Below are 24,609 nucleotides of genomic sequence, written 5' to 3'. Positions count from 1 at the left end.
GTCTTACCCCTAGGTTCTTCATGACCTTTTTTTTTTTCTTCTTAGATTCCATATATATGTGTTAGCATACGGTATTTGTTTTTCTCTTTCTGACTTACTTCACTCTGTATGACAGACTCTAGGTGGATGGACCACAGTTTGCTTATTCATTCGTCTGTTGATGGGCCCTTGAGTTGTTTCTACCTTTTGGCTATAGTGAATAATGCTTCCATGAACATCAGTGTGCAAGTATCTGTCTGAGTCCCTGCTTTCAATTATTTGGAGTATATACCTAGGAGTAGAATTCCTGGATCATATGGTAACTCTATGTTTAACTTAAGTTTAAGGAATGACACTAAATTTAACAATATATTTTATGTAGCCCAGTATTTCCAAAAAACTTAACGCTTTCAACATGTAGTTAATATAGAAATTATTAATGAGGGTTTTTTTTAACTTCTTTTTCATGCTAAGTCTTCATAATCTGGTTTGTAGGGTATAAATTCTATGTGGATGGAGAAGCCGCTGGTTTTGTGGATCCAAGTGCCTTGTACATAGTGGGTGTCTAATCTAAAAGATGAACGTACATAGCTGCCTGGGGAATGAAAGAGAATTACAGCTAACCAACAAGAGCAACAGTCATGACAATGAGGGCAGGTAGGCTGTTTGCAAAGTGCTTTATTTTCATGAATTCTCAAAACAACCCTACGGAGTGGGTGCTTTTATCATTCCCTTTTGAGATGCACAAAGTGCAGTTCAGAGAGGTTAAGCACTTGACTCCAGGTCACACAACTTATAATTAGTAGAGCTGGGATTCAAACTCAGTTGGGTTCTGCCATTCTGTGACAAGGAGTTATCACAGGAGGTGCTAAATCTAGAGGTCTCTGAAAAGCCCTCTGGTGCCCAAGGAGGTGTCTGCCTCGGTTAAGGGGGTGACAGAGGATAATAAAAGTTTTCCCAACATCTTTTTCCTGGAAGCATCCACATTTCTGTCTATGTGGGTAACCTGAACAGATTGACTGCCTGCCACGCCAGGCTCTGAAGCTTTCACAAGCAATTTCCCCGCAGAGGGAAATTGGGAGAGAAATGAGGGCAGGTGCGGGTCCCACTGAATCCACGCGGCGAGGGAAAAGGCAGGAAGATTAAGAAAACCTGCTTTACCAGTCAGTTGTCTGCAGATAAAAATAGGGTGCCTTGCCGCACCTAAGGTCATCTAATGTCACCTTCCGCTTTCTTGAATTTGCCAACACAAGAAGTTATAGAACTAATATAACACCTGTCACTCAAAGGGTGTCAGAGTGATGGAGCGACAGAGAGTTCTGGAATTCGAAGCGTCTCAGAAAGCGTCCTCCTCCAATGTGGCTCGTCCCTGTGTGGATTCTCTCCTGCTGCATCCCTGGGAACTGGTCTGAGCCCGATGGGTCGCCCACCTTCTCACCTCCACCTTCTCCTCCTCCTCCTCCCTCAGAGGCCCGTGGGACAGTCCATCCTTCTGCAGGGGGCTGGGGCGGGGCAGAGACACAGCTATTACTCAGCCAGAAGGAGGCAGGATCAAGATAGGGATAGCGTCCTACTCTTTCTTTGGTCACCAGGCCTTTATTTCTCACGACTCTATCTTTGCAGGGCGGCATGACTAGGACTTTAGCTGTGTTAAGGTATTTCCCGTCTCCCTGCTGGGTGAGTTCAGGATGGGTGATACAAACAAGGTTATCAGTCATGGCAGTTAGAAGTTATGAAGAATCGATTCAGTCCACAAATATTTATTGAAGCAGTGTATAATTTAGAGACATTGAGACAAAACAGTCTATATTTATTTTAAAAATTTCCCCCAGCTTTATCGAGATGTAATTGACAAATAACATGGTATACGTTTTAGATGTACCATATGATACCATATGATGATTTGATATACATATGTGCTGGGGAAAAACATCTGCATTTATTTGTTGCCAAGCACTGTGCTAGGTGCTGGGTGCTGCAGTGATGAGAAATCTAGCCCAGGCATCTGTCTTCTTAGAGCTTGTATTCCAGTGGGGAAGACAGATGATAAACAAACAGATAAATAAGTCGGTCTTCATTCTTCATGGATTCTGTATTCATCTCCGTGAATTTGCCTACTCCCTAAAATTTATTCGTAATCCTAAAATCAATACTTGGATTTGTGGAGTGGGGAAAAGTCTGAGTCGCCTGGTGTTCATGTTCTCAGCTGAGGTTCATGCTCTGCCTTCTTGTTTCAGCTCTCATACTGTCAGTGAGGTGTTTTTTTTTTTTTTTTCAAGTTTTCACATTTTTTGTGCTTTTTAGGGGTGATTTCTCTGTTTACAATGACCCCTGAGCATAGTGCTGAAGTGCTGTCCAGTGCTCCTGGGCACAAGCAGGCTGCGATGTGCCTTTCCAGAAAATACGTGTGTTATGTAAGATTCCTTCAGGCAGGCGTGACAGAGCTGTTGGCCATGAGTTGAATGTTAATGAATCAGCAACATAGATATTAAATGACTTATTAGATTCTGTCTTTAAACAGAAATATTCATAAAACAAGATTATGTAGGGATCAGTTGATGAAAATGTCACCAGAGGGTCATAGGAACCTAACCTTGTATTTCCACTAGGAGCCATGGTTCAATATTGGCTAATTCAGTGTTTGCAGTGACTTTATATTATAGAATATAACGATGGTGAATAATGAGAACAGATGATATAAAAGAATAATTCCACTGAGTGGTAAGGGGTGTGAGGAAAATGAAGCAGGAGGAGGAGGAGGAGAGAGAGTGGGTAGCAGGGTGGAGGTGATGAACAGAGAATAGTTATGGGCACTCAGCTCTCTGGGAAGCTTGGAACCCAGGAATCCTGGGGTCCAGTGCGCTGTGCTATCCACTGCGCTCACTGTTCGTATCAGGCTGTTCAGAGGTGCCGTGAGATGCTGACGGTCACCGGGGCTCGGAACCACGGTTCCAAGGAGACTGCAGGGTACAGCGTCAGAACCCATCAGTACCTCCAGGGCTTGGTGCCCTATCAAACATTCTCACCACCAGATACTCTGGGAGGTGTTTTCTTGCAGTTTTCTCCATGCAGATTCTAACCGTGTTACTATCCAGGAAGGGCTTTTTTTCAGTTTAAACTGTCCAACAGATGGTGGTGGTTGCTCTCTTTATTCTGGAGGTTGGCTGCATCCCAGGCACAATTTTAATTGTACTTAACAATTAAAACACTAAATACTGTAAAAGAATATACAGCGGAGAGGAAGAACATGGGGTTTGGAGTCAGGTGGACCTAGGGAAGGTCCCTGCTGCTCTGTGGGGCTCAGTCTCTCCATCTGAAAAATGGGGCTGGTAATACATGTCACCCTGCATGGCTATGAGGATTAATTCAGATGTGCTATGTACAGCTGCCAAGAGAATGTGATCTGTGGTCAGAACACCAGGGTTTGGAGCTTGGCCTCGGGCAAGTGTTTTAATTTTCCAAAGCCTTAATTTCCTCACCAACCCCACGGGGTTGTCGTGAGAAATCAGCGAAAGAAGGCATGAGGATGAGAGATGGCGGGGCAGCAGTGGGGTGTACAGTGAGCACTCAGTGAGCGTTAGCTATGGCCGCGATTGAAAGTGCTTTGTTGGGACTTCCCTGGCAGTCCAGTGGTTAAGACTCCGTGCTTTCACTGCTGACAGTGCGAGTTCGATCCCTGGTTGGCTAACTAAGATCCTGCAAGCTGCAAGGCGTGGCCCCCCCAAAAATACAAATAAATAAATTAATTAAAAAATAGTACTGTTGGGGCTTCCCTGGTGGCGCAGTGGTTGAGAATCCGCCTGCCGATGCGGGGGACACGGGTTCGTGCCCCGGTCCGGGAGGATCCCACATGCCGCGGAGCTGCTGGGCCCGTGAGCCATGGCCGCTGAGCCTGCGCGTCCGGAGCCTGTGCTCCGCGACGGGAGAGGCCCCAACAGTGAGAGGCCCGCATACCGCAAAAAAAAAAAAAAAAAAAAAAAAAAAAAAGTGCTTTGTTAAACACTCATTAGGATGGCAATAATAATATTAATAATAAATAAATAAATAGAAATAACAAGAGTTGGCTAAGATTGGGAGAAATCAGACCGTAGTATATTGTTGGTGGGACTATAAAATGGTGCAGCCACTGTGGAAAACAGTTTGGCGGTTTCTCAGGTTAAACAGAATTACCAGGTGACCCAGCAATTCCACTCCTAGGTATGTACGCCAAAGGATTGAAAACAGTTGTTCAAAGAAATACTCGTATGCAAATTATCATAGCAGTGCTGTTCACAATAGCCAAAAAGTGGAAACAACCCTTATGTCCATCAACTCATGAATAGATGAACAAAATGTGTTCTACCCATATCATGGAATATTATTCAACCATAAAGAGGAATGAGATTCTGATACAGGCTACAACATGAATGAACCTTGAAAACATGATACAAAGTGAGAGAAGCCAGTTACAAAAGATCACTTATCGTATGATTCCATTTGTACGAAACATCCAGAATTGGTAAATCCATAGAGACAGAAAACAGATTAGTGGTTACCAGAGGCTGAGAGAAGGGGATGAGGTGGGGAGTGACTGTTTCGTAGGTATGGGATTTTTGCGGGGGAGTGATGGAAATTTTTTAGAATTGATAGAGACAACATTGTTAATGTACTAAATGTCACTGAATTCTGCACTCAAAAATGGTTGATGTGAATTTAACCTCAATACAATTTTTTTTTTTTTTAATAAAAAGGAGCTTTGTTAGAACAGAAAAGCTACCCTAAAGTTCATGACCAAAGGTTAATCTGGCTAGATCTCCTGGTGGATAATAAAATCACAAAAGCCTCGTAGGGCAGGACCTAGGAAACATTACTGGGTCAGAGTCCAAGCTCCCTGCCCTGGCCCATCTCCCAGATCACCTGCACAGACTGGGGTCAGTGCATTTGTTTGGTCCAGCTTGGGGACATCCTGGAGTGGAGACGGTGCCCAGCGGGACCCACAGGTTGGCCGGATGCCAAGCTCATTAATGCGGTGTTAGATTAAGATTCTTGCCACTGTTGAATTGCTTTGGCAATGGTGTGTTTTTCATTTGTCCTTATTTGCTTCTTTTTGCAAGTACTACAAACCAGAAACTTGAAAATTCATCCTGGATTTCAGGTTTCACTCTTTCAGGGATTGTGTCTATAGTGAGTATCATATTTGACTTTTTTTTGAAGGGTCAGATGGCGTTGCCCTCAATGCTGATCCGAAAGGTCTGTGTAAAATGGTTCAGCCTTTCAAGGGCTTTCTGGCTGTGTCTCTACTTCCTGAGAGCATTGGGAGGCTCCTAGAAGAATCGGGATGGTGAGGGGTACAGATCTGTATTGGAAACCCCACTGTACCACTTATCAGCTGTGTGACCTTGGGCCACTCAGTCTCTCAGATGATCCTCTGTTTCCTCCACTGTAACATGAAGACAGGAGCAGAATTTTCTCCAAAGGGTCTTGTGAGGATAATGTGAAGTGATGCATGTAAAATACTTAGAATACTCTTTGGTGCATAGTAAGTGCTCAATAAACAGTAACTCTTGTTAGTGTTAATAATAATTGTTATTGTTACTATTTTTTTGCTTTACCAATGACTCCAGTGAAATATTTTCAGCCAGCATCTAAAAGTTCTGTTTCTTGCCGGAAAGTTGTGAGGATTAAACTAACAAGCGTTTTGAAATATTCACAAAAGTTACAAGCAGGGGTGATTCTGGAATAGTAGTATATATGCATTCTGATGTTGGCACTGAAATTCAGACAAAGTCCAAGCCAGACGTTTGCCTGTTTATAAAATGTTAATGGGAAGGGACAAAGAAGTTAGACACTTGCCTAGACTTTCTGAAATCACCTTCTCCCTTGAGAATGGCTTTTACTTCTCTTGGTCACTTATCAGAGAATGTCAAAAGAAAAATCCCTGCACCTTGAAATGTCTTTAATCAATCCTTAGACCTTTCATTTCTTAAAACCTATTCCCTTCTCCCCACCCCATTCAAGACTTGAAATAAAATGATTTTCCAGAAGCAGATGACAAGATAGCAAGGACTACGATTAATAACCCCCAGAGCACCTTGGTGCCACACCTTCCCTATTTAAAATGAAAAATTACCCTCTTGCCTCAGACTTTATTAAAAAGAGGATCAAAAGAGAGAGGGGAAGAGTTGATGTAATATAGCCCATCAGTGAAACACTTCTGAAGCGTCGGCAGAGAGAAGTTGAATCCCTGTCAGTTGAGTGGCTGGCAATTTGGTTAATGAAATGAGGCTTTTTGCTTCTGCGTCCCCGAACTTCTGATTTTTTTTTTTTTTTTTAGATGTTAGGGGTAGGAGTTTATTAATTAATTTATTTATTTTTGCTGTGTTGGGTCTTTGTTTCTGTGCGAGGGCTTTCTCTAGTTGTGGCAAGCAGGGGCCACTCTTCATCGCGGTGCGTGGGCCTCTCACTGTCGCGGCCTCTCTTGTTGCAGAGCACAGGCTCCAGACGCGCAGACTCAGTAGTTGTGGCTCACGGGCCTAGTTGCTCCGCGGCATGTGGGATCCTCCCAGACCAGGGCTCGAACCCGTGTCCCCTGCGTTAGCAGGCAGATTCTCAACCACTGCGCCACCAGGGAGGCCCCCTGATTTTTTAATGTAAGGGTGAAGGAGAAGAGAATTTGATGGAGCAGGGAATTTGGAAAGAATAAAGCTTTTCTTCCACTCTTTTTATCTCTCAGACTTTGAAACTTTAGGACAGCGATCCTTGGGACCAACTCAGTGCTTCCTTGAATCTCATGGAGTTCTGTGTGTGTGTGTGTGTGTGTGTGTTTGGAGGAACTGAAAGCTGTTGGGGGCAGTGGGTCCCAGCTCACCTTCAGGTGCCATGTGATAAAGGGGAAGCGTGAAGGTGAAGGTTACTACCAACTATGGGACTTTATAGAACTCATTTATAAAACAGATCAATAATGCCTACCTTACAGGGCAGGTAAGACAAGCACTGAAGCCCCTAACTGGGCCTGGCAGGGCCCTCCAAATGCTAACTTTTCTATCATAACTCCTCAGTCCATATTCAGTAAATGTCGTTGACTCCTGGTTGAAGGCTCTGTTAGTCTCCTTGATCTGCTGTAACAAAACCACCACAAACTAGATGGCTTGAAACAGCAGAAATGTATTCTCTCCCAGTTCTGGGGGGCTTGAAGTCTAAAATCAAGGTGTTGGTGGAGAAGAATCAAGGAGAAGGCTGTAGGGGAGACTCTGTCCCATGCCTCTCTCCCAGCTTCTGGTGGCCGCTGGCGATCCTTGGCTTGTAGCTGCGTCACTGCAATCTCTGCCTCTGTCTTCACATGGCCTCCTCCTCTGTGTGTCCTTTCCTCTTCTTAAGGACACCAGTCGTTGGGTTTAGGGTGCGCCCTAATCCACTGTTCCCTCATCTTAACTTGATTACGTCTGCAGAGACCTTATCTGCAAATAAGGTCACATTCGCTGGCATTGGGGGTTAGGGCTTCAACATAGCTTTGGGGGGGATACAAGTCAACCACAATAAGGACTCAGTGGCTTTTGATATCACGGGTTTGCTTCCAGTAGGGGATGGCAGCTGGCCAGATCAGGGATACAGGCCCTGAAGGCCTGGCACTTTCTATCCGTATCTACCTCATTTAGTCCTCGCCGGCGTCTCGTAGCAGGTGGTTTTACTCCCATTTTCACTAACGTTTATGCAGCATTGGGCTGTGTGCCAGAGATAGTGCTAAATGTCCTGCTTGTATGGTCTTATTTAATCCTCAGAACAATCCTAGGGGAAAGCTCTAATGTGATCTCCATTTTACTGATGAAGAAACTGAGTCACAGGAAAGCTCGGGGCAAGTTCATTTCTAAACATCATGTTGCAAAGTCCAGGGTGTTCTGTGCATTTAAAAACTTCCACTTCCTTGCTTGATGTTTACTTAGAATTTATTCTTGTTCTTTCTGTTCAGAAAGCAAGTCTTCCAAATGTGGAGGTGTCCCTTCTCCTTCTGAGGGAGTCAGTCAGTGGGTGATGTGTTCATTACCTCTCCTCCCTGACCTGTGATTCAGGGCCATGGGCTCTCTGCTCTGGAGATTCAGGGATCAAATGGGAGAGGAGACAAAAGGTGAACATGATTGAATCATGGCATGTCTTTCTTTTTTTTTCTAATTTATTTATTTATTTTTGGCTGTGTTGGGTCTTCATTGCTGCGCGCGGGCTTTCTCTAGTTGCGGCCAGCAAGGGCTACTCTTCGTTGCGGTGCGTGGGCTTCTCATTGCGGTCCCTTCTCTTGTTGCGGAGCACAGGCTCTGGGCACACGGGCTTCAGTAGCTGTGGCACGCGGGCTCAGTAGTTGTAGCTTGCGGGCTCTAGAGCACAGGCTCAGTAGTTGTGGCTCGCGGGCTCTAGAGTGCAGGCTCAGTAGCTGTGGCGCACGGGCTTAGTTGCTCCACGGCATGTGGGATCTTCCTGGACCAGAGCTCAAACCCGTGTCCCCTGCATTGGCAGGCGGATTCTTAACCACTGCGCCACCAGGGAAGCCCCCTGGCATGTCTTTCTTAAAAAAAAAAAAAAAATTCTAAGAGGAGTCTGACACCCTTGGACAGACTTGGGAGGTTTTAGAATCTCCCGACCACTTCTCTCAGGCTAGAAAAATAACTTCTTCTTGAGCAGTTCTCCCAGGATTTCCTGGGAGCAAGAGGAGAAGGTAAAATTCTACTGCGTCCTGGGCATCGCTACCCAGATGTCCTGCAGGAACCTCAGACTTGGCCGCTGTGACCCTGAACTTGCCCCGCCCCCGCCCCGCCCCGTGCTCCATCTCCCTCTGTGTCTTCCATTGCTGTGATGCATGCCCCCAGCCACCATGTGACCCGGGGGGTGGGGAACCGGGACGTCAGCCTTGGCTTAGTGTCATGCTGAAGGGCGCAGACCTCCAGCCCAGCTGTCCTTCTCTCCAACTGTATCGCCTTGAGTGAGTCATTTAAACTCTCTGTGCCTCAGTTTCCCCGTCTGTAAAATAGAGTGATTTTTGTCTACTCCGTAGGATTGTTGTGTGGCTATTAACTTGATACAAGTAAGTGACTTGGAACAGCAGCATCAGGAACGTAGTAAGCGCTCAGCACATGGCAGCTATTCGTTTCTCCTCCTCTTATACTAGTCACCCCACTCGTCTCCATCTCTGCTGCCCCAGCTCCACTCCTGGTCCCCAGCATCTCCCATCCAGGTGCCTTCAGCAGCCTCAGGCTGGGCTCCTGTGGCTGCTGTTGACCTGGACGATCCTTTCTCCTTTCACCCCCAGCCCCACGCCCAGCCCGTGCCCCTCGTGCTCACGCAGTTGGAGGGCTGGCTTCAGACACGTCTTTCCCCAGCACTCATCTGGTCATGTCCCCTATACACAGTGGGCCCCATTGAGCGAGAACGGATGCTCACACAGCCCTGCACCAGGGCCTCTGGGACAGCTTTAATCACAGAGGGACAGGGAGAGTAGTCAGTGCGTGCATGCTGGGCCAGCACCCCGCGTCCAGCAGGAGCCCGTGGCAAATGGACTCCATCCCTTGGGCTCTGGTTTGTAAGCCACAGGATCAGGGATGCACCAGCACGTCCGCTGGTATGAGCAGGGGCTGGGGTGTAACAGTGATGTGATGGAAAGAACCTTGGCCTCCAGCCCTAACCCACGTCTCAGCATTTTCCCACTGGGAGAGCCAGCCCTTCCCTTGGCATAAGCAGGGGTTTGGGGCCCAAGCCTTGTGGATATAACAGTATGGCCAAGCAGGAACTTGGCCTCCATGCCATCATCATTTATGGTTGTGGGAGTGCCAGCCCCTCCTCGGGCATGACTGCGGGGCTGGGGTCCAGGCCTGGAGCTTACAGCTGCATGATGGTAGACCAGAGCTTCCCTCTTGCTTATTACTGGGTTTGGCGGCCTTGAGCCCTGGGCTGTGTCACGTTTCCAGGAGCTCTGCAGGAGGCCGTTGCAGGGGATCAGTCACCATCCCCTTCCACTTAGCAGAGCAAATCCCTGGACGGTCCACCTTTGCCCTTCTTTCCGGCCTCAGCTTGGATTTCTTCCTCCTTCAGAATATCTCCAGCCACACTGACTGCTGCAGTCCAGACTCGCCACGTTCTGTCGTCTCCTGGCCCTTGGCCCTGCCCTTCTCTCTGTCCTCAGCCTTCCTCCTATGCCCTCCACTCTGCCCCTTTCCTAGGATGTTCTCCTTCATCCTCAAGATCTGGGCTTAGGTGTCCTCCCCTCTGGGATGCCTTTCCCAACCCTTCCCCAGAAAGCTGGCTTCCTCCCCTCTGCTCTCAGTCACCTGCACTTTCTCTAACATTGGATTCCCGGCTCCATATTGTGAGTACTTACATTTATTTAAGCAAGGTGAAACTCACAGAACATACAATTAACCATTTAAAAGTGAACCATTCCACAGCATTTAGTGCATTCACAACGTTGTGCAACCATCACCTCTCTCAAGTTCCAAAACATTTTTATCACCCGAAAAGGAAACTCTGTACTCATTAAGCAGTTGCTCCCTGTTTCTTCTTCCCCCCACCGCAGCCCCTGGCAGCCACTAGTCTGATTTCTGTCTTTATGGAGTTGCCTATTCTGGACATTTCATATAAATGGAATCATACACCATGTGACATTTCATGTTTGGCTGATTCCACTTGACATCGTGTTTTTGAGGTTCATCCAAATTGTAGCCTGTATCCGTAGTTCATTCTTTTTGATGGTGGAATCATATTCCATGGTATGCACACACCACATTTACTTTATCCATTTGTCAGTCGATGGGCATTTGGGTTGTTTCTACCTTTTGGCTGTTGTGACTAGCATTGCTGTGAACATTCACATACGAACATTTGAGTGCTGCTTTCAATTCCTTTGGCTCTATACCTGGGAGTGCAGTTGCAGTGAGTGCTTATTTCATCATTGATCTTCCCACTGGACCGTGAGCATCTCGAGGGCAGGGGAGACAGACGCCCGGCCCCAGGCGCTGGGATAGTGAATGCCTGGGGAGCAGACTAGGTGAGTCCCAGGCATCCAGAATAGATGTCTCACTCATCCTCGAGCACCCGCCCATTTGTCTGCATCATCATGTGGTCCAGGCTCTGTGCTGACAGCTCGACTCATTTTATCTCATTAACTCGCTCCTTGCTTCACTCTGATATTTGATCAAATGCCCACTGTCACGTCCGCATCCTCTTCTGATTGAAGTAGCCCCAATACTCTTTTTTGGTGCCCACGTCCAGCTTTCTTTTCCTCCATGGCACTATTATCGCTGACATATTATAGGCATTATATTATATATGACATCTTATAAGTAATATAATGTTGCTTTTTTGTTCATCCCCTTTTCTTCTCTGTTTCCTTACCAAGAACATGAGCTCCGTGAGGACAGGAACTTTGGTCTCTTTTGTTCATTGCTGTATCCCGGTGCCTAGAACAGTGCCTGGTGTACAAGAAGCGTTCAAATATTTGTGAAATATACTTGGGTGAATGAATGAATGAATGTGTTTAATCCTCACGGCACCCTCCAAGGGAGCCATGATTGTTCATTCTCATTTTGCAAACCCCCAGAGTCTCAGAGAGGTCAAGTAACTGGCCCAAGATCACAGAGCTGATCAACAGTGGAACCAGAGTTCTAAGCGGGTCTCTCTGAGTCGCAGCCCCATATTCTTTTCACTTCACTACGCGGGGCATGAGCTCTAGCGATAATGCCCAGAGTACTTCCCTGTGGCCTTGGAGTGTGGTATGTGATTAAGATAACTTAAAAAAATAAATTTACTTTCTTACACATGTTTCACTTAGGCTCATTTGGCAATGTGTTTGTATTTCCTGAGCAAATACACCAATCCAGAGCTTGCTGGGTGAATCAGGCTGATCTGGGCTTGGTTCTCTGTCTGCCCCCCAGATCTCAGAGCTAGTCAGCCTCTCGGAACATCACCTTCCGAGAGGTACACAGGGAGGTGACGTCACCTGGTGCCCTGTTCAGCTCTCAGCACAGGTGCATACGCTTTAAACGGGAGGTAGCAACGCATCACCGTGGTGTTGAGAAGTACAGTACAAGCAGCTAACATTTATGGAGGGCCTGCTGTGTGCCAGGTGCTGGGCTCAGCACACTGCTTGTGTTATTGCATTTGATCCTCATAATATTCCCCCGGAGCAGGTCTACTGTTGTCCTGTTTCACTGCTGATAAAGCTAAGACTCAGAGAAGTTTGAGGAGTTTCCAAGGTCACACAGCCAGGAAGTAGGAGAGCCAGAATTAGGGCCAAGTCATCTGACTCCAGAGCTGGCTCTCTTAGTCCCTGGGCTAATGGGTATGTGTACATATTTGAGAACCGACACACCATAGTGATGGTGATTTTGGTAGAATGTTCTGGCAAAGTCTGGGAGGAAGGAAAAGGGAGACTCTTGTCAGAAATAGCCCTTGCTCCAGCTCCTGCTCCCATTTTGCTGATTATGACGGTCCAGGGTCTTTGGTGAATGCAGGTCCCACTGTCCCAGAGACCCTGTGCCCTCGTTGTGGAGCTGGCCAAGATCTTGGGTGTGAATCCCAGAGGCCAGCTCCCATCTCTGCTGTAACCTTGGAAACATCTTCATCTCTGCACATACATTTCCTTATCTACAAAGTAGAGATCAAAATGGCCCTTTGCACACAGATGTATGAAAATTAAGTAAGATGTGGAACAGTCTCAATTTAACAAACGAAGAAAGCAGATGACAAACCATTAAATAAGATCTTATGGCATTTCTTAAAAAAAAAAAAAAAAAATGCGCAGCAAACCAGCTGGCAGGCTACAGAGCCAAGCATTAATAGGCAGGACGGCTAGGCTGTAGAACAACATTACCTTTTTCCTTACCCGAATTTTCTAATTTTTCTATAATGAATATGTAATAACAAAATGAATTGTTTTTAATTAAAAAGGGGGCAGTGAGTCAGTGTTCATGAAAGCACTTTGTAAACTGTCAAATGCTCTATAAATTAGCTCTTGTTATGGTCCTTATAGTAATTATTATTGCTATTGCCAGTCGGCCACGAGTTGGAATTTATTTCAGCTTGGCCTGTGATGGGAGGGCCCACTCGATCGCCTTCTGCCAGGTCCTGCCACGTGGTCCTCTCTCTCTCTCTCTCTCTTTAAAAATAAATTTATTTATTTATTTATTTTTGGCTGCGGTGGGTCTTCGTTGCTGCGCGCGGGCTTTCTCTAGTTGCGGCGAGCAGGGATTACTCTTTGTTGTGGTGCGCGGGCTTCTCATTGCGGTGGCTTCTCTTGTTGCAGAGCACGGGCTCTAGCGCGGAGGCTCAGTAGCTGTGGCTCGCAGGCTCAGCAGTTGTGGCTCGCGGGCTCTAGCGCGCAGGCTCAGTAGGTGTGGCACACGGGCTTCGTTGCTCCGCGGCAGGTGGGATCTTCCCGGACACAGGGCTCGAACCCGTGTCCCCTGCATCTGCAGGTGGATCCTTAACCATTGCGCCACCAGGGGAAGCCCCGTGGTCCTCTCTTGACACCTGATGACTTCTCTCCATCTGTGCTGCCACCACCCAAGTGGAAGCCAGCATCCTCTCTCACCGGGAGCCCTGTGATACCCTTTAACTGGGTTCTCCTTGTCCAAGCAGCAGCCTCAGTGTCTTTGAGAAATGAACTTTATTAGATTGTTTTGGATTAGTTAAATTTTATCTATCTATCTATCATCTATTATCTATTTGTCTATCTATCATCTATTACCTCTCTCTATCTATCTATCGTCCCGTTTTGTTGAGAAATAATTGACGTACAGCACTGTGTATGTTTAATGTGTACTGCATAAGGATTTGACTTACATACATGATGAAGTGATGACCACAGTAGGTTTAGTGAACATCCATCATCTCATATAGATACAAAAGAAAAGAAAAAGAACTATTTTTTTTCCTTGTGATGAGAACTCTTAGGATTTACTCTCCTAACGACTTCCCTGTGTAACAAATGGCAGTATTAATTATATTAATCATGTGGTACAGCACATCCCTAGTACTTATTTATCTTATAATTGGAAGTTTGTACCTTTTGTCTGTCTTCATCCAGTTCCCCTCCTCCGCAGCCCCTGTCTCTGGTAATGACAAATCTGATCTCTTTTTCTATAAGTCTGTTTGTCTTTTGAAGTATAATTGACCTACAACACTCTGTTACTTCCTGGTATACAGCATAGTGATTTGAAATTTCTATATATTACAAAACGATCACCACGATAAGTCTAGTTACAGCGTGGGGAATATAGTCAATAATAATGTGATATCTTTGTATGGTGAGAGATGCTAACTAGAGAAATGAACTTTAGATCAAAACCCTCAATGGCTTCCTGTTGAACTTGGTATAAAATCCACATGGGCCTGGAGGTCTGCCCTCACCTGTCCCTTCAGGCTTCTGAGCCAGTTTCCCCATTGTCACCATATACTGCCTTCGAGAAGACACTGGAAAAGGGACCCAGGAAAGTGCCTGCCCTGACTTAGGTGGTTTTGGAGCCTGAACGTTTGGTCTCAGTATTTGACCCTTACGCTTTTACATCTCTTAGTATAGAGGATGTAGGACTGCACGTTGTAGCCTGAGAGTCTGTATGTGTAGACCAAATACGTATTTGCACTCTTAATACAGCAAATGAGTGAAAAATGTTAGTGCATTATAGGATTTAGTTTTATTTTCTGACTTAGCTTATATCAGGGCTGAAAACCTCAAGTTGCATTCAGACAGTAGGATTTTTTTTTGGTGTTCCATTTTTTCTAATAAACTGTTGTAAGACAAGAAAATCTCCTTTCTACCTCTATGCTTTTGTCCTTAACCATCCTTCTCCCCTCTCCCCACACCTGCCATGCTCTTTCCTTGGACATTTGAGCTGTGGGCTCCCCAACCCTGGACAGCGGAGGGCAAGGCTGTTGAATGGGGATTATGGTGAGACGGTCAACTAAAGGGTTTCATTCTTTTTGGAGGGGCCAAGTGGGTGTGGTTGAATTTATGTAAATATGCATACAGCATATCGTGCATAATTTATGTAAACGTGCGTACAGCCTACTGTGCATAATTTATGTAAATATGCACACAGCATACCGTGCGTAATTTATGTAAATGTGCGTACAGAGCATGCTGTAATCAACACACGCACGGTGCACGGTGTATACGGTGTAATGCGCGTCTACGGTAATGTGCCTACAGTGTAATTCACCTGCTTTCTCATGGCTCATCTGTCGTCTCTTGCTCCTTTGTCCCAACTCAGGAGGCAACCTTTCCAAACAAGACTGGACCATCCAGTGGCCCACCACGGAGACGGGGAAGGAGAACAACCCCGTGTGCCCCCCGGAGCCGACCCCGTGGATCCGCACCCACCTCTCCCAGAGCCCCAGGGTCCAGTCCAAGTGCGTCCAGCACCACTGTCACGCCAGCCCCAGCCTGGGGGCCCCCGTGTACACCCACGTGGACAGGCTCACGGTGGACGCCTACCCGGGCCTGTGCCCGCCCCTGCCACTGGAGTCGGGCCACCGGTCCCTGCCTCCGTCGCCCCGGCAGCGGCACACGGTCCGCACCCCGCCGCGCACCCCCAACATCGTCACCACCGTGACCCCGCCCGGCACGCCACCCATGAGGAGGAAGAACAAGCTGAAGCCCCCGGGGACCCCGCCGCCCTCCTCCCGGAAGCTGATCCACCTGATCCCGGGTTTCACGTCCCTGCATCGGAGCAAGTCCCACGAGTTCCAGCTGGGTCACCGCGTAGACGAGGCCCACACGCCCAAGTGAGTGCATTTGGTGGGTTCCGGGGGGTGCAGCTGAGCCTCCCAGTCAGGGAAGCTTCAAATCAACTGTGTTTCCCTCCTCCAGTTGAATGAAAGGTGGATTTACCCCAATGGCTGGTCCGGAATTTCCCAGAAATGACCCCTTTTAATACTATTAATGCTGTAAAGTAGGGGTCGGAAAACTATAGCCCAGGAGCCAAATCTGAATTTATTGCAACGCATCCAGATTCATTCCGTTCTGTTTTGTCTGTGGGTGCTTTCCTGCTACGATAGCTGAGTTGAGTGTGGCCCGAAAAGCCGAAATCTTTACTGTCTGGCCCTTTACAGGAAAAATTGCCAGTCACTGCAGAGTCTATCCCAGTGCTGCCCTTAGAGATAGGACGCCAGCTGCATACGCGACCTTACGTTTTCTAGTAGCTGCCTTAAAAGAGTAAAAAGAAACAAGTGATATTAACTTTCATGATATGTCATTTAACCCAGTATAGTAAAACATGATCATTTCAGCATGGAATCAGTGTAAAGTACTATTACGGAAATACTTTGCATTCTTTTCTCCACACTGAGTCTTTGAAATCTGGAGGGTATTTCACACCAGCAGCTCATCTCAATTCGTACTGGCCACCTTGCAAGTGTGGAATGGCTACCAGTGTCAAGCGGCTGCGGTGCTGGATGGTGCTGCTCTCTGACCGACCCTGTGCCTGGGACCTGCTCTGCGTTTATACCTGAGATACATGCCCAGGTCTGCTGGGGGTGCAAGGGGGCTCAGGGAGCGGATAAGTGGACTGTCAGAGCAAAGGTCGTCCCACAGAAGCTGCAGGTGGGGCCACAGGCACCCAGGGGAGAAAAATCCTGAAAGTTGACATGGGCTGTGCCTGGCTCTGGCTTTGGGGGTGGGTGGGGGGGAGGTGGGACTTGCTGCCAGCAGAGGGCGACACGGTGTCTGTGGCTGTATGCTGGCTAATGAGAAAAATGGGGCAGCTCCCTCCGGGGCCCCTCAGAGACTGACTGTGACCTGGGTCCCTTGCAGGTTTTTGAGGTCTCAGTGTATTAAAAATGGAAGAAATGCTAAACTGGGTCACAGAAGTGAGTAGCACGTTTTAAATATTTACCTTGAACAAAATTGCATCTGAGGCATAGAAGATAAAATGGTTATGGATAATCCTATGAGGAGATACGGGGAAGAGTCTAAATTTGGGAACTGTCGTGTGTGAAAGGCATGGACCCCGGTTCTGGGAGCTCTGAGGTGGGGGAAGCGCTGGGGAAACGGTTCACTGCATTTCCATTTCAACGATTTAGCCGGTGTTTCGTGAGCTCTCACTACCATATGCGGGTGAATCTAAGATGTTGATCGTAAGATACATCCTGTGTGCATCTTAGAATTGATGAAATGTGGTGTGTTCTAGACTCTGGGCTAGTTGGTGGGGTACAATGGAAAGGAAAAAGACGTAGCCCTCGGCCTCGTGAAGACTGACACTAATCCGGTAACCACGCATAGGTGTTACGATCTTATGTCCAGCGTTTACGAACAGTGTTACAGGCTCTCAGGAGAAAGTGCAGGATGCTGTCAGAGCTTGTGGAGCTGATTGAGTTTGCACTGGCAGGGAGGTGAGTGGGGGGACTGGGGAGGGTTTGGTCGGCGTGGCTTCCAGAAGAACTGTTTGGACTGAAGGCTAATTAGGGATTAAATGGTGGAAGGGGTGGGAGGTGTTCCAGGAAGGGAGCATGACTCATTGGAGGAACTGACGGAAGGCCTCGGTGGCAAAGGGAGCAGGCAGGTGATGCAAGAAGAGACTCCTGGGTTAGGCAGGTGGCAGCACTGTTCACAACAGCCAAAAGGTGAAACAACCCGAGTGTCCATCAGCAGATGAAGGGATGAACACAGTGTGGTCCATCCGTACAATGGAATATTATTCAACCATAAAAAGGAATGAAATTCTGACACCTGCTACAACATGGATGAACCTTGAAAATGTTATGCTAAGTGAACTAAGCCAGACACGAAAGGACAACTATGGTATGATTGAACTGATGTGCGGTGCCTAGAATAGGCAAATTCACAGAGAGAGAAAGTAGAATAGAGGTTGCCAGGGGCTGGAGGAGGGGACTGAGGAGTTAGTGTTTACTGGGTAGAGTTTCAGTTTGGGAAGTGGAAAAGTTCTGGAGATGGATGGTGGCCATGGTGGCACAACAATGTGAATGTACTTAATGCCACTGGATTGTACCCTTAAAAATGTTTAAAATGGTAATTTTATGTTATATATATTTTACAACAATGATGAAAAAAGAGACAGGAAAGCCAGGCATGGGCACACTTTTTCTGTAAAGGGCCAGAGAGTAAATGATTTCGGCTTTGCAGGTCAGGTGGTCTGTGGCATCTCTGCCATCGTAGCAAAAGCAGCCACAGACAATAGCTGAATAAGCGGCCGTGGTGATGTTCCAATAAAACTTTATTTATAAAAACAGGTGCCTGGCTGCATTTGGCCCACCGGCTGTAGTATGCCCTGGCAGAAGCCCTGGTGTAGGCAGTGATTCTCCCTTCTAAGGCCTTAAAGTGATTTAAGTGGAAGACACGATCAGATCTGATTTTACGAAGGTTACTCAAGCTTCTGTGTGAAATCTGTATTGGAAACATACCACTTCACCAGACATATTTGGGACATCAGAGACTTAACAGAGGGTTGATGCTTTTCTGATTGGAGTTGGGCTTGATTTTTATGGGTTTTTTCTATAAATTTATTTATATTTTACTTACTTATTTTGGCTGCATTGGGTCTTCGTTGCTGCGCACAGGCTTTATCTAGTTGCGGCGAGTGGGGGCTACTCTTCATTGTGGTGTGCGGGCTTCTCATTGCGGTGGCTTCTCTAGCTGCAGAGCATGGGCTCTAGGCACTCAGAGTTCAGTAGTTGTGGTGCGTGGGCTCAGTAGCTGTGGCTCGTGGGCTCTAGAGCACAGGCTCAGTAGTTGTGGCACACGGACTTAATTGCTCCGTGACATGTGGGATCTTCCTGGACCAGAGCTCGAACCCATGTCCCCTGCATTAGCTGGCAGATTCTTAACCACTGCGCCACAGGGAAGTCCTTATTTTTATGGTTTTGTGAGAGCCAAAGAGACTGGCTGCTGAGACCTCAGGACGTGGGGTGTGTTGCAGGAAGGCTAGGAACGCAGGTTGCTGCTGTGGAAGGTGGGAGGGACATTTGGGGTCTGCTGGCCATGGTTTCCCCAGACTGCATTTCCCTCACTCATCGTTGTGCTGATCACAGAGTGAGGTGGAATTTGACCAGAAGGCAGAACCTGGCTTGACAGACGCACGATCTTTTAATCTACAAGCTGGGGGCGAAGTGAGACAGGCTGCACTTTGCCTGTTTGTTTTTTGCCCCAGCATTATTGAGCTGTAATTGACAAATAACACCGTGTAAGTTCAAGGTGTACAATGTGAGGACTTAGTACACACACGTATTACGAAATGATTACCACAATAAGGTTAGTTAGCACATCCATCACCTCGCACAATTACCTTTTTTTGTGGTGAGAACAGTTAAGATTTGCTCTCTTAGCAACTTTCAAATGCTAACAATGTAATATTGTTAAACAGTCAACATATTGTACGTTAGATTCCCCAGAACCTATCCTTGTAACTGGAAGTTTGTACCCTTTGAACAGCATCTCCGCATTTCTCCCACCCCCTAGTCCCTGGCAACCACCATTCTACTCGCTGTTTATATGAATTCAATGTTTTTAGATTCCACATATAAGTGAGACCATGCAGTATTCGTCTTTCTCTGACTTATTTCCCTTAGCATAACGCTCTCAAGTTCCATCCATGTGGTTGCAAATGGCAGCATGTTTTCTTTTCTGTGGTTGAGTAATATTCCATTGTGTGTGTATGTGTGTGTGTGTGTGTGTGTGTGTGTGTGTGTGTGTGTGTATGCCATATTTTTTTTATCCATTCATCCATCAATGTGCATTTAGGTTGCTCCCCTATCTTGGCTATTGTGAACAATGCTGCAATGAACATGGGGGTGCAGATATCTCTTTGAGGTGATAATTTCATCCTCTTTGGTTATATACCCAGAAGTGGGATTGCTGGATAATATGGTAGTTCCATTTTTTTTTTTTTTTTTTTTTTTGCGGTACGCAGGCCTCTCACTGTTGTGGCCTCTCCCTTTGCGGAGCACAGGCTCAATGTTTTTAGATTCCACATATAAGTGAGACCATGCAGTATTCGTCTTTCTCTGACTTATTTCCCTTAGCATAACGCTCTCAAGTTCCATCCATGTGGTTGCAAATGGCAGCATGTTTTCTTTTCTGTGGTTGAGTAATATTCCATTGTGGGTGTATGTGTGTGTGTGTGTGTGTGTGTGTGTATGCCATATTTTTTTTATCCATTCATCCATCAATGTGCATTTAGGTTGCTCCCCTATCTTGGCTATTGTGAACAATGCTGCAATGAACATGGGGGTGCAGATATCTCTTTGAGATGATAATTTCATCCTCTTTGGATATATACCCAGAAGTGGGATTGCTGGATCATATGGTAGTTCCATTTTTTTTTTTTTTTTTTTTTTTTTGCGGTACGCGGGCCTCTCGCTGTTGTGGCCTCTCCCTTTGCGGAGCACAGGCTCCGGACGCGCAGGCCCAGCGGCCATGGCTCACGGGCCCAGCCGCTCCGCGGCATGTGGGATCCTCCCAGACCGGGGCGCGAACCCGGTTCCCCTGCATCGGCAGGCGGACGCGCAACCACTGCACCACCAGGGCCTGGTAGTTCCATTTTTAAATTTCTGAGGAAACTCCATACTGTTTTCTATAGTGGCTGCGCCAATCTACATTCTTATCGACAGTGCCCAAAGGGTTCCCTTTTCTCCACATCCTCACCTACACTTGTTATCTCGTCTTTTATATATATATATAAATATATATATATATATAAAAAAAAATATATATATATATATATATATACCTCCAAGAGGTGTGAGGTGATATCTCATTGTGGTTTTGATTTGTATTTCCCTGATAATTAGTGATACTGAACACCTTTTCATATACATGTTGGCCTTGTGTAAATTTGTAAATCTTCTTTGGAAAAATGTTTATTCAGGTCTTTTGCCCATGTTTTAATTGGATCCTTTTTTTTTTTCCTATTGAGTTAGTTGTAGGAGTTCCTTATGTATTTTGGTTATTAACCCCTTATCAGACATATGGTTTGCAAGTATTTTCTCCCATTCTGTAGATTGCCTTTTCAGTTTTTGGCTGTTTCTTTTGCTATGCAGAAGCTTTTTAGTTTGATATAGTCCCACTTATTTATTTTTCCTGTGCTTTTGGTGTCATATCCAAAGAATCATTGCCAAGACCAGTGTCAAGGAGCTTATTTTTTTGGTCTATTTTTTAAATTGAAATATAGTTGTTGTATAATATTATATAAGTTACAGGTGTACAATATAATGATTCACAATTCTTAACGGTTATACTCCATTTATAGTTATTAGAAAATATTGGCTATATGCCCCATATATTGTACAATATATCCTTGTAGTTTATTTTATACCTAATAGTTTGTACCTCTTACTGCCCCACCCCTATGTTGCCCCTCCCCCTTCCCTCTCCCCACTGGTGACCACTAGTTTGTTTTTTATATCTGTGAGTCTGCTTCTTTTTTGTTATATCCACTAGTTTGTTGTATTTTTTACATTCCATTCCACATGTAAGTGATATCATACAGTATTTGTTTTTTCTCTGACTTATTTCACTTAGCATAATGCCCTCCAAGTCCATCCATGTTGCTGCAAATGGCAAAATTTTGTTCTTTTTTATGGTTGAGTAGCATTCCATTGTATATATGTACCACATCTTCTTCATCCAGTCATGTGCTGATGGACACTTAGGTTGCTTCCATATCTTGGCAGTTGTAGAGAATGCTGCTGTGAACATTGGGGTGCATGTATCTTTTTGAATTAGTGTTTTTGGTTTTTGGGGATATATACCCAGGAGTAGAATTGCTGGGTGATATGTTAGTTTTATTTTTAGTTTTTTGAGAAACCTCCATATTGCTTCCACAGTGGTTGCGTGAATTTACATTCCCACCAACAGTGTACAAGGGTTCCCTTTTCTCAAGGAGCTTATTTTAGTGGGCTGTGACCAGCATTAAAAAGTATGAAACAGACTATCCTAGACTAGATTATATTGGAATGCATTGCATGTAGTGAGGCTAAGTATTAGTATTGTTTTGTGAAACTTGTGTCAGATATACAGTCATCCCTCGGTATCCGCAGGGGATTGGTTCCAGGACCCACCAAGGATACCAAAATCCACATATCTCAAGTCCCATTGTTGGCCTTCCATATCCGCAGTTCCAACCACAGATCATGTATGACTTATTGAAAAAAAAAAATCCATGTATAAGTGGACCCACGCAGTTCGAACCCACGTTGTTCAAGGGTCAAACTGTATATAGTGTTTTTTTTTATTTTTTATTCTGGGAGTTCTTCCCACTCCAGACAGCTTTGATTTGGGAATAAACCCCACGGGGGCGTGGGTGAGGAGGCTTGAGAAGTCAGCCTTTTATGCTGTGGAATGTAGCCAAAGGCACTTCCAGAATTACTCGACTCATTCTGGTTTCAGTTGTCTGCTTAATGTCTGGTTTCTTCTCTCCTTTTCCCTGGTAGCCCTGCTGGGGATGGTTCTTTGTTGCCAACTTGGCAATTTAAAGCCTACTTTTATTTCCTCTCCATGGGATGAAGTGGGGCTTCCGATGTCACAGGTCTTTCTGAACAGAACTGAATCTTTCAAAACCATTGGTTCCTGTGAGCTTTCCAGCACCAGTACCCTGGTGGGTGTTGCGTGGGAGGAAGGCTGTGTTTGAGACCATTAATTCTTGGCACTCTCAGGTCTACCCACGGTGGTGTTTAGCAGATGGTCTGCTCGGGTTTCAGTCCTGTCCCCAGTAGTACCTCATGGGCATTTGTAGAAAAAGCAGGGCAGGAAAACAAGACTGTATTAGCTGTAGTATGTCTCTCATCACTGGTAGCCTTGCAGTCCAGGTACCTTGAGCTGGATCAGAACTGTTGTGATTGGTGTCGGCCAAAACCGTTTCTCCTGCTTTGTATGCATTCTCAAAGTTCTTTTTACTTTCTTCTTTTCCTTTGTTTCTCTTCTTTTGTTTTGCATTTGAATTTATGAGTGTGATTTTACTCCTGTGGCACTACCAAAACACACACACACATATACACGTGCATGCATACACACACAGAGGGGAAAAATGTCCTATTTTTTTCACCTGGTAAAAGTAATACCTGACTGTTGTGGAAATTGAGACAGCACAGGACACATGGTGAAGAAAGTAGAAAGTATATGCTGGACATTTTGTTTTATACACACACACATAACATGCATTCAAACAGGGGTGAAGTCACCCCTAACGGGGCACAAATTGGTTTTTAGGGGAGAGAGGTGGGGAAAGAAAACCTTGATATAATAGTTTGCAGATCTCCGTAGAGTTATATACATAAATAGGTACCCAGTATATCTGTGGTATTAAAATTTCATTGGGAGTTGGGGGTGATGACTGGAAAAAAATATCTAAAAAGCTTCTTTAAGGGGTCATTGAAAAAAGGCTGGGAAACACTGACATAGATCTGTGGATATAATCCTATAGATAGACTTAGGCATAAACATTGGGGGTTACTAAGTCTCCCCAATGTTCTTACCCGTCTCTCTTCTCCCTCTGGCTTTGTGGACACACTTACATAGGTGAGCTGGCGCTGATTCCTTACGGTCAGTCATTTGAAAAATTGAGGGAGCAGTCTCAGGGATTCTGGTCCTCTTGGCCTTCAGTCCAGGGATTCCACGGTTACTGTGTTGGAAAAAGGAAAAACCTAACAATTCTTAAGTGTGTGATGAGTTGTCTGTCTTTTGATCCCCCCGTCTGTCCACCCATCACACAAATGACTTGCTCTCTTTTGTCAGAGCATCTGAAAGGGTACACTGGATTTCTGTGAACTGAATCACATTTTAAATGCATAAGAGTAGCTCAGTATTAAAAAGGAATTCTATTGTAAATCCCCCTTTTTTTGCAAATTCTTTTAAAACATAATTTCCAATTATAATTTTAACTACAGAAGTGACTCCCAGATAAGCTTTGTTTTGAAAATAAAAGCAGTATAAAACGTAAGCCATCCAAAGTCCCCTTCCCCTTGCCACAGAGAACATCTAGAGCTGCTCTTAATACATTGATAAAAGTCCTTGCGTACATATGTTGTGTTTGTATGTGTATCTATAATATGTCTACTTCCCTTCCTTCGTTATTGGAACCACACTGTATGGCTTTCCCAATGTGACTTGCGGTTATTAGTTCTGCATAAATATAAATATTCCCTTTATGACCTTCGTACCTTATCTCTTTTAGAAATTCTTCTGTCTCCTCAAAGCTCATCTGGAACATTCCTGGGTTCACCTCTCTGCTTTCTGGGGCAGAGTGTGAAAACCTCAGCTGACTTGGGAGCAAAGAGAATGGACTGGATGAAACCCATACTCGATCGTCACTCTGACTCTTCATTCCAGTGAATTCACATATCTGTATCTGAGATATCGATGCCATTTGTAGCTTGTATGAGAATAGGCTTTCCCCCACAGATTCCTTATGTAAATAAGAATTCAAGGGGGCTCTTTTCATTTATTTTAGAAAACTAATTATGGGCAAACAGACTCACTGACACACACCTACAGATCATTGTGCTAATTATTACGACAAACTCTAATATATTTATAAGGGCAAGAGTGGAGTGATTGGTTTTTGTTTTTTTGTGTTTTTTTTTTTTTGCGGTACGCGGGCCTCTCACTGTTGTGGCCTCTCCCGTTGCGGAGCACAGGCTCCGGACGCGCAGGCTCAGCGGCCA

At 45.6% G+C, this 24,609-nt stretch overlaps 1 protein-coding gene across 1 annotated transcript in view; it reads left to right on the top strand.

Annotated features, from left to right (window-relative positions):
• KSR2 (kinase suppressor of ras 2) overlaps positions 1-24,609 on the top strand; it is a 414,563-nt gene that overhangs the window by 135,862 nt on the left and 254,092 nt on the right. The window contains exon 4 of the mRNA XM_055080456.1: positions 15,207-15,720. Coding sequence (XP_054936431.1) covers positions 15,207-15,720 — 514 coding nt within the window. The remainder of the gene's footprint in view (positions 1-15,206; positions 15,721-24,609) is intronic.

Source organism: Physeter macrocephalus, chromosome 19 (genome assembly GCF_002837175.3).
Source record: "Physeter macrocephalus isolate SW-GA chromosome 19, ASM283717v5, whole genome shotgun sequence".
NCBI classification, from domain to species: Eukaryota; Metazoa; Chordata; class Mammalia; order Artiodactyla; family Physeteridae; genus Physeter; species Physeter macrocephalus.
This window is presented reverse-complemented; position numbering and strand designations above follow the sequence as displayed.